The sequence below is a fragment of the Fukomys damarensis genome, unplaced genomic scaffold, assembly GCF_012274545.1.
Source record: "Fukomys damarensis isolate Sample0158 unplaced genomic scaffold, DMR_v1.0_HiC HiC_scaffold_13, whole genome shotgun sequence".
Lineage (NCBI taxonomy): Eukaryota > Metazoa > Chordata > Mammalia > Rodentia > Bathyergidae > Fukomys > Fukomys damarensis.
In genome coordinates, this window is record NW_022900925.1 from 34,114,932 (window position 1) to 34,128,748 (window position 13,817).

The window sequence follows — 13,817 nt, forward strand, 5'->3', positions numbered from 1 at the left end:
CTCCCACCCCCTCCCTCCACCCCCCCCTTTTTTTTTTTTTTGAGGAACAGAGACATTTTAATAATATCAAATAAAATGAAGAAATTCTAGTTGCATTGACTAGAAAAATAAAGGAGTTACAAAATTCCAAATCTAAGAATGGAAGACATGACATCATTTCAGATCCTGCAGATTCTAAAGGATAATAAAACAATTACAAACTTAATAACTTTGTAAAAGATCTCACCCAAAATAGGTCAGGGTCGGATATTTTCACTGTTGAATTTTTCACAAAGATAAATATTTATGCTTTTTAAATAACTGCCAAAGCTAAAGGAGATAGAATTTGTCCAAGCTCATTCTAAAATATTGCCCTGATAACCAAAACCAGACAAGAATATAAGAAAAAAAAAGAATATTAAAAAAAAATAAAATCAGCAGACTGATTTTTCTGATAAACATAAAAGCAAAAACCTTCAACAAAATATGGGCAAATAGAATTCAATACCATGTCAAGAAGATAATTTGTCATTATTAAGTGGGATGATTGGATTTATGTGAATCAATGAATGTAATGCACTACATCTATAAAATGAAGGATAAAAGCTATAAGATCTTTTTTTTTTTCCAGCTTTAATTGAGTTTATTGGTACATTTTAGGGATACAGTACAGTTACATTCATTGTTGGTATCTTGTACCTTTACATGACAGGTCTTGGTTCTCATTTTTTCCCCTTGTCTTGCCCTCCCTTCACCCCCTCTCCCCCTCCCCATCTACAACCACTTTATTTCCATCTTTTCATTATCTTACATTTTTTCTTTTCTCTTTTTACCCTTCCCCTACCCGTCCCACTTTCCCTACACCTTTAGCTCCTTTCTTCCCATTTCTCAATGTCAGTAATCTTATTAGGATCTTCTGTATTATTGCAGATTATTCACACCAGAGAAACTATTCGGTATTTACACATGTGTGCCTTATTTATTTCACTTAGGAGTATATCTTCAATATGTATCCATTTTCCTATGAATGAATCTATTTTCTCGTTCTTTATGGCTGAGTAATATTCCATTTTATAGAAAAACCACATCTTTATCCAGTTTCCAACAGATGGGCAAATAGTCTGTTTCCAAGTTTTAGTTATTACAAACTGTGCCGCTATAAACATGGGCCTGCACCCCCTTTTGAGACAAGCTCTCCCTGAGTTACCAGGCTGGCCTCAGAATTGTGATCCTCCTGCCCCACATACCACTATGCATGGCTTGGTTCTGTTCTATCGAAGTTAAAAGTGTATTTCCATGGGTTTTACTTTGACTTTATGTGTGGATGAAATGTTCAAGAGTTGGCACAATCTTTGGTCTTTTATGAAATTTTCTTTCTTAAAAAAAAAGGAATTGATTTTAAAAGTGAGACCCTTTTACAACTTGAATTTTAGGGGATTATACAGCCTTCCTGAGACATTTTCATGCATTCATTTATAAGATGACATAAATGTCACAGTCACGTCATCATCACAACTGCAATTCTGAATGAGTCTCCATAGTCAACTTTATAGGCATTTTAAAAAAATCTTTATTTTTTCTCAGAATGGTCTCATTTTAGCAGCATCATTTGCAGAGGGAAACAATTCCTCTCTAAGCTAAAAGTTTGGGCTCTGAAGACTCATTGGTGAATGCCATTTAAAATTTATTTTTAATTAAGCGTATTTAATGTCGGTAAGAGGTGCCAGACATTGAGAGCTCTGGAGACTGCAGGCATCTATATATCTGCAGAACAAGCCTGGCTCTGACAGGAAAGGTACATTCTCCTTCCTGCTGTGTTCCTGTCTGTGTCCGGAGAGAGAAATGGCCCCACTGAGAGGTGTCAGAGTCTTTGGGCCCCACTCATTACTAGGCATGCACCTCGCCAGCAGAAGGTCCACTGGTAACCACGGTTTATGTGAAACTCAGCTCAGCTTTTGCCAGTTCATTTTACCCAGTCTACTAAATTGCCATCAAGTGTTAATGACTCTGGGCTCCTGTCAGCCTGACTTAATTCAAGCTAGAAACAGTGCCAAAAGCATTCTTCATTCCCTTCGTTGGCCATCCCTGGAGATTCCTGCCTTTTCTTACAAGGAAGTTGGATTTAATTGGTCTTTTCCTTTTCCTTCCTCCACCCCCTTTTAATCAGTATTTTAGAGCTGTAACTAGGAACGTGCAGCCCTACTTTTGATGTTAATATTATATCAAAAGAAGTGAAGGTGTTAATGTGAAAATATGGCTGAATCAAATTAGAAACCATACAGAGGACAAGAGAATCTCTATGGGGTGATTTGTGCTAGATCCTGGGCTATTAAAATAATGTTGTAATCTGCCTCTGATAAATGTGCTACTAATGCTCAGTACATTCATAATTGATTAACTTGGCTGCTTCTTTGCTGGAGACCATAACAGCTAGTTTTTAACAATCGAATAAGTTTCTTGACCTGATAGTAAATATCTTACTCTTTCACAAGACTCCAGGTCATTTGGATGGGGCATTAACTGTGCCTCTAGGTTCATGACTACAGCTGAGGGGTGACTTGTATCTTGAAGGTTAAAAGAAATCTGGGTCATTAAGGATCTTCCTAAACCTGCTTTCTCATCTGACTCAGGAATAGCAAGAGTAGGGAGCTCGTTGTCAAGGTTTGTGAGCCCTGCTTGGATTGAAGTTTTCTAACCTGATGTGATAGAGGAGGAGTTAAAGCAGGGCAGTGGCTGTTAGGTGGGCGTCTACCTTGCAGGATCTTATCTTTCATTCTGTAATTGACACTAAGTTTATAATACAATGTGGTTATTTTTTTAATATATCCTTATACTTGGGACCCTAACAAATTTGTCTGAATTTCACTGATCCATCTAGAAGTTAGGCTGAATTGTCAGTTCAGCTGGGGAAACTGCAGCTGCTGCTTCCGCTGAAGCCATAGTGGCAGTTGGATCCCTCCACTCACCTGGCTTTGCCATTCTGTTCTGAAACTACAAGTGCACGTAGAGCTGTGGCCAGCCATCTTGTGGGTCATTGTCACAGATGACTTGCATGTGTAAAGTCATGGTGTCCCCACCCAGTTAGCCCTCCTGGAAGGATCTTCCAAGCCCAGTCCTCACTGGGAGTAGGTCAGTGATGTCATGCAGCTAACAGGGAGTCCAGTTATTTTACCAGTTTCAGTTATTTTTAGGGAGTCCATTATCTTACCAGGCCTTATACAGCCTGTGTTTCAGTTGCACATCCCAGATCTAGCTCAAATAAGTGACATGCTTTTCGGCTGAAGTTAGTAGATTCTTTTCTCTGCGGAGTTTTAGTGATATTTTTTACAGGTTCTTTGTATTTAACTTTCTGTCTAAGGTAGACTAAGGTGAATACTTGAAGTTTAGCATTTGATTCTGTCAGATTCCCCCTGGTGGTTTGGCCAGGGGAGGTGGAACTTCATAGAAACTGGAGGAGAAAGATGTGTGGGACATTCTTGGCATTGTCCTGAAAAGGTGGAAAATGCGTATGATTGTAATAAGTAGGAAATTACTTGCTTCGTGGGATAAAGCCTGGATTCATAGAGGTGGTTTCAAGAGAATGTGATCTGAATGTTCTGTAGCATTGAGGTAAAAGTTATCTCTCACCTGCTGGGAGAAAAATTCCTGGTAAAAGCTTTGGGTTATTTCCTTATATTTCACAGGTGAGTGTGGTACAAGATTCCGTCAATATTTCTGGTCAAAATACCATGAATATGGTGAAGGTCCCCGAGTGCCGGCTGGCAGATGAGCTAGGAGGGCTGTGGGAGAATTCCCGGTTCACAGACTGCTGCTTGTGTGTTGCTGGCCAGGAATTCCAGGCTCACAAAGCCATCTTAGCAGGTGGGTATTTCTTCATGGGTCACTCTATAGTTCTGTGAAACAAGAAAAACCAGAGGCTGTGTAATTAGCTTTTGCACAACTTCAGGTTTTTTAACTCAGATGTGTACACACACACACACACACACACACACACACACACACACACAACCTTGCACCTAAATGTGCCTTTATATCATGGTGACATTAGTGCTCACAACTAGGCAGGCTGCTCTCCATAAGTATGTATTTCTGTTTTTCTTCTTGTAAGCCGCCATTTGAAGGAATAAATGATGATTTGCAAAGGAGCATAGATGCCAGGGCACCTGTGAACAGGAACTTTGAACATAGGGAGATCTTGGACTTGGGGCTGAATACCATGGAGCTAAGGCTTAGCCCTCTCTGTGATAGAAATACAAAAGAATGAGACTGTTGCCACTGATGTGGAGACTCAGGTCTTGGTCTGTAGAGACCAGAAAGACTGATGCAGAGGAGGAAGTGACAAGTGAGGGCTGATTTTTGATCACAGGAAAGGGTAGCAGAAGGCAGACAATAGTGACACGCATCATGCTCCCTGCCAAGACCCTCAGCTTCATCCTTCTAGAGTGCACAGCCTGCCTCATCTACCACCTTCCCATTCCCTGTCTCAGCTAGATGTCACTGGAGGTGCCGAGGAAGCCATGGACTCTTAGGTTTCTGCCTGCACGCCTAGTGAGGGAGGCCTTAGCACTGCCAGCACTTCATTCCAGGAGCAGTCTGTGCCCTGTTTTTTCCTCCGCAATAGAGATTTCAGGCTTCGGCCACTCTCCTTTAATTTCTCCTTGCTCCTGAAAGATAACCCTTGCCTACTTCTTCCAAGACAGCCTCGAGGCCCCGGCTCCTGCCTCTTGCCACCCTGCATTCTCAGTGCAGGACGAGTTCTTCCTCATGTGTAGAGCAGACTGTTTCTCTGCTTCTGCTCTGTTCCTGTCCCATCCTGCTTTTCCGGAAATCTTATTCTATCAGTTATTCTCTCATGCACTTGCTCTTTCTCCAGAGCTAAATTCCTTGAGACAGCGTATTTACTCTCTACATATTCCCTCCCACTTGTCCTCAGTTCACGTCCATGCTATAAGAGCAGTTTTCCAAAGTTACATATATGACCTGCTAGTTCTTCGATTTGAGAGACTCTAGTTCATGTATTACTTGACTCTTCTTTCCAGTCTTCCTCTACTTCTCTGGCTACTTCCTATGCATGGCCTGCCTCTCCCTTCATCTCTTCAAACATGGCTGAGCACCCATGGTCTGCTTCGGTTCTGTTGTCACCAGGTGATTTTATTTATTCCATTGCATCAGCTGCTCTCTACCTACTGAGGACCCTCTGAGACCTACCTGCTGCTGTGGGCCCTTGGTTGTTTGTTAAAAAGCATTAGTCCTTCAGTCTTCAGATTGGTAGCATGTGTTTAGTACCTTATAGTCTATAACTCTAGAACAGTGAGAATTAATATCCTTTTGGTATAGATTAAAATACTGAAGTTTGGAAGGTTAAATGATTTGTCCAAGAATATCTTTAGAAAATGGCAGAGCTAAAATTAGTTCTTTCTGACATAAACTATAGGCCAAAAGTTCCAGTACCCTGGCAGCACATAGCCCTCCTACATGGTCCATCTGTTCTTCCACTCTTAGATAGTGGTTGGTAGTCTCAACTCTGACCCAGACCCCCAGTTTATTCAACAACATGAACAAATTTGTATTCTTAGCCATTTTATTACTTTTCATGTTTGAAATTGTTTGCTTATTTTTCAGTGTTCATTAGACTAGAATGTACATGGGTTAGAGGCTAGTTCTCAACCTTTTTTCATTATCCCGGTCCCCAAGGAGAAAAACTAAATTTAAATTCTCCCTAATGAGAGAAATTAAATAATAAGGAAGATGACTTTATCAGGTAAAATGAGCTTTGCAGAGTCAGACCATTGCATGTCTAAAGCTTTTCCCCTTGCGGGGAATATCACCTGTATTAAGAATGCACAGCTTGGAGGGAGGCCGCCTGCCGTAAATGGCAGGTACTTCATCTGGTCACTACCCACTGGCAAGACCCAAGTCTGGAGATTTTTGCTTTGTGGTCCCTAGAGGTAGAGAAAACATGGTGCTTTTGTTCCAACCCAAACCCCAGGGATTATGGTGCTGTGCTTAGATGGTGAGGACCCTCCCATTTGTACCCTCAGTTCTGTGCGGAAGATTTACCATTGTTATCCAACACAGACAGCTTGAGTGGTTTTCTTAAAACATGGATGGTTGAATGTAGCGTGTTTTTTTTTTCTTTATGTATTACAATTTTTCCTCATCGGTATGATATATAAAGAAAGGAATTTGATAATTCTGGTGTAATTTGTAGCTAAAACCCTTTCCTTTAGCAATAGGTCAGGAAGGAAATGATCTTTGTCATAACTGGGGAGAACCAAGAGATTCCTATGTGATGACCTCATCGCCTTGTTTTCCTTTTGCTTTGTAGCTCGTTCTCCAGTTTTTAGTGCCATGTTTGAACATGAAATGGAGGAGAGCAAAAAGGTATGTAATAGGTCGGAGATGTTTCTATTTAGCCAGGTGATTAGAGTCAAATGATTTCCCAGTTTGGCAGCAGATTTATTTTCCTAATTATTTTTTTCTTACTGTGCTATTGTAATAGAGGAAAATTCCCCAGACAGACACCTTTAAAGATCAGGGAGAGGTGGTCTGTTAATATTTCAGGTAAAGTAGACTTACTTAATTCCCAGACAGATCATTTGGATCTGTGGGTGAGAATATTAGACATTTGTTTCTACTCAGAAAACTCAGGAAAATAGAGGGGAAAAAATAAAAGAAATAAGTGTTTTGCTGTTGTATTTGAAAAGGCAAAGATAGTCTATATGATGGGGAAAAGGGTATAATCAAATAGAGTTAAGGAGATATTTTCTATTCATATTAGGTTTTAAGCGATACAAGCTTCTCTTCTCACCGGAGCTTAAAATCATGAAAATAGTTTAGGAATTCTGTTCTCTTGCAGTATTTCTCATTTTCAGTTTTTCTGGCATAGAATCGAGTTGAAATCAATGATGTGGAGCCTGAAGTTTTTAAGGAAATGATGTGCTTCATTTACACGGGGAAGGCGCCAAACCTCGACAAAATGGCAGATGATTTGCTGGCAGCTGCTGACAAGGTGAAGTAAGGATAGAAAAATCATTGTATGACTAGGAGTTATTGTGACCTCTTGAATTTTGTGAATGGACTTCTGTGTTGCATTGTGGGTAAATGAGTGTGTATCCTAGTTCAGCCAGGACAGTGTGGTTTATGCTTGTTGTTCCAACAGTTATTAATAGCACCCTTTTTGTTCTCAAAAGTGTCCTGCTTTGAATAATATAGTCACCCTAACTATGGAAATGAAAGAGTAGCTTGATGTTTATTTCTCTTCCTCATCTCAAATTTAACCGAAATGAGAGTAAAGATTCAAATAACACCAACATTAGGGTTGTGCTTTATAGTTTGCAGGATGTATTTTAGCTCGTTAACAAACTTTGTCAGATTTGCTGCTTACTTGGTTAGTATTTTCAGCTTTTGCTAAGTAGTTACTGAAATACACCATAGTCCTTCAAACTTATGACAGCTAGTAGCCCTTTGGGGAAAAAGAGATACTGAATTTATCCAACTCAAATATTTGCAGTTTTACTACAGAATTTCTCAGAACCTGTATCATGTTATGCACTGAGGGTTTTCTAAAAGGGAATAGGTAGATAGTATTTCTCCAGTTTAGTTAAGCCTGGAACCCTTTTCTCAAGGATCGCCTCTGAGGATTAGTGGTCCCCAGAACATGTAGGCACATCCGTCAGAGCTCGGTGGGTGGCCTGCCCAGGCTCCACAGCCTGTGGAAACACCAGCCGTGGTGGGGAGGGGGCTGTTTACCCTGTAGATCCCTTTCTTTTGTGGAGATGGGGGCAGTGGCTGTGAGGTGACACAATGTGAAGGAAGGTGCTCTGCCAGAGACACCCCCTCTTCCTGTCGTGATGCTGCAATCCCCCCCACCCCGCCCCGAAAGTGGGCTCCAGTGAGAGGCACAAGAGCCCCCGTCCCAGGATGAGCTCAGGGTGATAGTCTCCTGTCTCCCTTTGTGCCTGATGAGGGCAGTGGAAGGTGCCTGGGTTTCCAGTAGAGGTTTCTCTATTGTCAGTTTTTTGGAGTGTTTGTAGAGGATGAGTCTGCGGACCTAATCAGTGCTCCTGATGATGATTAGAATAGTAACTCTGTTCTTCTTAGCATCTTTCAGTATCTTATTAGTACAGTTAGCAATGTGGAAAGTCTGTACCTTCCAGTCCACCTCAGTTCTGACCAGGGGAAATGTGTTTTCAGTGGAGAAAGTAAGAACATATTCGCTGCAAGCTCTAGGAAAGCAGAAGACAGCCCAGTGCCTCGCTGTTCATGTAGTTTATATGTCTGCGCTGCCCTCTGGTTTTCTTTTTTCTTTTTTGCGGGGATGCTGGGATCGAATTCAGGCCTGTGCGCTTGCAAGGCAAATGGCAGAACAACTGAGCCAAATCCCCAGTCATGCCTTCTGGTTTTCAGTGAAGTGGTCACTTGTACACATCAGGGATTTGTTTATTCCTCTCATCTTCTCAATTCCATTAAGGACAAGTAGGGTTTTTTTTTAAGGTGTTACTGTAAAAATCTTTATTCAGGTTTGGTCAGTACAGCTAAGATGTATAGGAGTCACAGAGCAATACGCATAACAAGATACAATAGGTAATAAAAACTGAGTGACTATGCACACAGGTTTCTTCAACATTCAGTCGCCTAAAGAGAAACTGTCCAGGTATGTGGTGGGAAAAGATGTAACCCTGAAACTACCGTAGGACTCCATCAGCAAGTCCAGCTTTTGTGGATAAAAACTACGGTACTAGGCAGACTTGGCAGTCATAAGCCCACGTCTACCAAGTCTGAATGGTGCATAGGTGTGTAACAGTGCGAGTGAGAATGCCCTTACACAGCACAGATTTGTGCAGACACCATGGTGTTACACTTTAAGGAAAAATCTCTGCGTACAACCACACATTAACTCATAAAAAGAAAGACAAGTAGTATTGCAAGACCCACACTTAGAAACAGTGAGCCCAAGCCAGGGTTAGACTGTGTCTCTGGCTCTCTTTCTGGCTGCCCAGCCAGAGAACCCACTGGCGCCTACTGTGCGCACGCGGCTAGAAATCAGCCTGAATCGTCGGGCCAGGGACAGCTTCCAACACGACAAGTACATTGACATCTGAAAACTAAAGCGGCCGAGTCACAGCCGCCCTTGGAATCTATGAATGAGAAGTGTCTGAAGGGTGCATTTCAAATTCCATTGAGAATTTCTTGTTAGTCTTTGCTCTGAGTCTATTTGAAAACATTTTTACCTCGACACTTCCCTGTGTGTTTTAGGGAAGTAGAGTAAGAAATCTTTCATAGAAGGATCTAAACACCTAGACTTTACCCAAGAGGCTGAAACAGCTTCTTCTGAGCTTTTCAGTCTCCTGGGGACGTGTGTAATTAGACCAAAAACAAAACAAAACACGTCGCCTAGGCCTGGGAGACACAGTTTCAATCTCTCGGGTAAGTATCACCATTAGGCAGGTTTTTCAGAAGCGTAATTAAGAAAAAAACTTTGTACCCCACGGGACAAGAATGGCTACTTTTGTCTGATTGTGCAGTAGGGATCAGAGCTATTCACAGTGAAAGTCCTTTTAAAAGAATGTATTAGAAAGGATAAGAGGAATAGTCTGTGCAGTGCTTTATAAAGATGGAACGTTTGTCCAACCTTTTCCAGCATCTTAAAACAAAAAACAGCAACCTCATTTCTTGCCTGTCTAGTGTCATTCCCATTTTCCATGGAGACTGTTTTCCAGTTACTCAAATGTAAAAAATTAAAGCTGCACCAAAACCAATAAAACTCTTTGCTGCAGGAGATCCCAGTGCCAGCAGAATTGCCTCCTCACCCAGAACTCGTAACAGTCACGTTGTCCTGGCGTGAGTGCCGGGCCGCACATGTCACGGCGTTCTGAGGCCCTCCCGGCGCGGCCTGTGAGGAGGCTGTAGATAGCCTCGGAGCAAACTGCTCTCCTGTGAACTGATTCATAGCATTTTTATTTTGTGCCACCTTTTATTTCTTTCCTCTTCCTTAGCCCTGAAGTTCCTTAATAAGTTCATAATCTCAAATTAGAGAGCAAGTGGTAGCATTACATCAAACCCAGTCAGCTCTATCAAATGTGCTGAGCATTAACCGAGACCTTCCATTTCCAGAACATTTTTGCCCTTTACTTAGAAGGTAGAAGTTTTTAAACAAACTGAATTCCAGGGTCACTGCTGCTTTATCCTTTTACCTCGAGGATCTTAACCTTAACCCCCAATAAAATAGGACTTCGTTTATCCTTTCCTGTGGGAAAGGAGGCCCTTCGTTGACCTCACTCAAGAACAGCTAGTGGCAGAGATGCTGGTGAAAGTCACCACAGGGCTCCTTTTCAATGCCTGATGGGCCATTGGGGTACCCTGCTGGGCTAGTGACAATGCTCAGGTAGTAGAAAGGACTGTGCTCACAGGAAGCTTAAATAGAGTGCTCTGTCTGCCTGCAGCAGGCCACTGGCTCACGGGAAAGGTACGTGGTGATGGTCTAAGAAAGACTTTTAATCATAGTCCAGATGGGTAAACTCTAGGGTGGGTTTCTGCTGTGTAACTCTTTTTCCAGTGGGTGGACTTGAGAGTTTACACAGAGCTACCCAGGTTATTTTAGTTGTCTCCATTTCAAGCTTAAACAGCTGCCTCAGAGACTGGTTATGTTTTACAGTCAAGTGGTAGCTTCTAGTGCTCTGTGCAGTTCTGGTCAGGTATCCAGTTACACAGTGGTACCACCAAAGAAAACTGCCACTCTGATGTGCCGCGGGCTTGTATCTTCCAGTACGCCCTGGAGCGCCTGAAGGTCATGTGCGAGGACGCGCTCTGCAGCAACCTCTCTGTGGAGAACGCTGCGGAGATCCTCATCCTGGCTGACCTCCACAGCGCAGACCAGCTGAAAACTCAGGCAGTGGATTTCATCAACTAGTGAGTTGCATCTTCAAAGTTCCTCTTTCAGAATAATTGGAGTAGCTGAAGAAAGGAGAAACACTTTGAATTAGTGAGTGAAACAGGCGAGTGGCTTCATTAACCTTTGGTAGTGAGGATGGGGTTTTCATCTTTTCCTTCAGCTTGACAGTACCAAAAATGGTTTCTCTCTCACGGATGGAACTGTGTTGGTGAGTGAAGTGTTGTGCTTCCAAACAGTGGTCAGAATTGATGTAAATGGTAACTTGCTGTCTTGAAAAAGCTGTGTGCCTCAGATGATAGTATCTTTACTTCGCTGTCACTGTCGTAAGAAAGGACACACAGATTTCTTGGAAAATAGAAGTAAATTTTTAAAATGTACGAGCTAGTAAAATGTATCTGACAGCTTGCGGTGATCAGGAGCTGAGATTGTTAAATACCCTGTGCTGAGAAAGAAACATTCCACCAGCTCTGTTCCTTTACCCCAAGTGACAGGTGACCTGACCGTAGTACTGTGAGATACCACCAGGGCCAGGACAGGTGGTGACCACAACCCGTCTTCTCGGGATGTGTTCTACTCCCCCGCCTGACAGGGAGCAGAAGATGGGGAAACCAGCAACTAAAAACATCTTCTTAACAGCAGCTCTGGGGTAAGACAGGCCTAAGATGTTCCAGGTGAATGAATGAATAGTCTTTAACACAGAAAATACCCAAAGCTGGGAATGAATGTCCTCAAGGTGCAGTTGTAAGGTGATTTCTAAGCAGTTACCAATTGAGGCAGAGGAGGGACGGAGGGGCTGATACTCGTTACCTCTACTGAGTGCCACTCTGTGCTGGGCGCTTGTGTGGTGCATTTTGGAAATTAACCACTGAAGGAGGAATGCGGGGTAGGCCCTCTTTTCTGACGCTCAGGTGGGTGCCAGGCCTGAAGTTAGAAGACTGACGAACTGCAAAGGCAAGTAGGAGCTCAGAGCTGCCTGACCCAGGGAGTCCTGGCTTTCCCATTATCCTCTCCGGTGGGTGTGAAGACCCTTGATGACACTGAACAGAGCCTGAGGAACATTCCAGTTTTTGATGTGGAAAATACAGTGGCTCAAAGTCGTGGTTTTTCAGAATCACAGCAGCCGTGGCTCCAGGCATCAGTCTTCCCATTGTCTACCAAGAAAATCCTACTGCACCCGAAGGGTGAAGGGTTCTCATTGTTTCTTGCATTAACATCCTTTACACCAGACCCTGGGAAGTTGGGCTGCCGGATGACTGTTCCCGTCTTCTGCTCACTTTTCTCTCTCTGCGTTTCTTCTAGTCATGCTTCGGATGTCCTGGAGACCTCTGGGTGGAAGTCCATGGTGGTGTCACACCCTCACTTGGTGGCCGAAGCCTACCGCTCTCTGGCTTCAGCGCAGTGTCCTTTCCTGGGGCCCCCGCGCAAGCGCCTGAAGCAGTCCTAAGACCCCGCCTGGCATTAAGACTCCATTTATTTTCCAAAAGCAGCAGCTACTGTTGCTGCCATTGAACACCAGGTAGACAGAGCAGTCTGCAGAGCTTTCACTCTGTTGTGGGGAAGGACTACATCGTGCCCCAGACTTTCAACGGCACTAAGTAACTTTGGGGATGGGGGGAGGGGAGGGCCCGGGACTCGGGGCTGCTGGACTAAGGGAAAAACCCTGTGCTGCATCTCCGAGCTCCCTTTGGCCTGGCCCAGTCTGACACCGGGGGGCAGCTTTGGTGCTGGCCCAGCACATCCCAGCAGTGGTACTGTGAGAAACTGCCTGCCTCTGACAGAGCAGACCCATCGTCAGGTGCCTGGAGCAAACAGAGGGAAAAAGAAAAGGATGTCTAGTTTTGAGAGGAGGGAAAAGCCAAGAAGAAAGGATTTTTGCAGAATCAGTTTGTGGATTCCAGTAGTATTTATGTTGAGAGAAGCAAATTTTAGTCCTTCAGCTGTGCTAGAACTTGGATGTTTGTGAAGACGCTTCGTCACCGTACAAGCACCAAAAGAGCTCTCTCACTGTTAGCACTTATTGCTCACAAGGACAGAATACACCCTTTTATCCGCTCATAAAAAGTGACAAGAGAAGGCAGAAGGGGAAGGAGGCGATTCGATCTGGAAGATGAGTGTTCTGATGGTCGTGGCTTTTGCAAAAATCTTTATTGGTGTTGAGAACTGGAAAAAATAATTCACCCAGAATTCATACTGTCTTGACAAGAACTGTGGTTCTGTTTTTAGATATTGTGGAAAATGTTTTTTGACATTTTTCTCTGGTTTTATTTCTCTTCCCTTTCCTCCTCCCCTTTTCTAAAACAAACAACAACAGCAACAACAAAACACAGAAGCAAAAAGGAGAAAAGAAAAAATGAAATTTTATTATTAAATGCTATATGAAAAAATCGCAGCCCAGATTGCTCAGCTGTCCATACCTGACTTGCCGCCTGCATAGGAGCCAGCCCTGTTCCTTCCGTTTAGCCCCTCCTCCTACAGGGGAGAACTTCTAAATGTTAATTTTTCTTTTTGAAAATATAAATAATTGCTATTTTGTACTGTGTGGTATCTGTGGTCTTTTGTTTCATTACCTGACTTGTCTCTTGAGTCTGAGTTCCTTGCTTACGGGATTTTGAAGGCCTAGTTTGATCCTTCATCTTGCAGGGATTATGTTTGAAATGTCTGATAAGCAGTGGGGATTGATTTATTCTCCATATTCTCAAATGTCCTTTTGTGAGCCATCAGCATCTGCCAGTCTTTTGTCCCCCGCAAGTGTCTGATAGTCTCGTTCTCGGGAGGGACCAGGCCTCTACCTCATCCAAGGCCTTAAAGACCCAACCCCAAGCTCTCCTCTCACCTCATCGCATCTCAGAAGATCCAGGGCACCAGTGTGGAAATTAAATCACAGGGATTCCTGTCTGACTGGCCTGTCGTTTATTTGCTGTGTTTTCCGGACAGGCTGATGCCT

General features: G+C 43.1%; 1 protein-coding gene across 1 annotated transcript in view; it reads left to right on the forward strand.

Moving 5' to 3' along the window:
- Positions 1 to 13,183, forward strand: part of Spop (speckle type BTB/POZ protein) — a 71,437-nt gene extending 58,254 nt beyond the window's left edge. The window contains exons 6-10 of the mRNA XM_010620129.3: positions 3,663 to 3,840; positions 6,308 to 6,363; positions 6,869 to 6,991; positions 10,748 to 10,890; positions 12,173 to 13,183. Of these exons, the coding sequence (XP_010618431.1) occupies positions 3,663 to 3,840; positions 6,308 to 6,363; positions 6,869 to 6,991; positions 10,748 to 10,890; positions 12,173 to 12,317 (645 nt within the window). The 3' untranslated portion in view covers positions 12,318 to 13,183. The remainder of the gene's footprint in view (positions 1 to 3,662; positions 3,841 to 6,307; positions 6,364 to 6,868; positions 6,992 to 10,747; positions 10,891 to 12,172) is intronic.
- Positions 13,184 to 13,817: the final 634 nt, after the last annotated feature.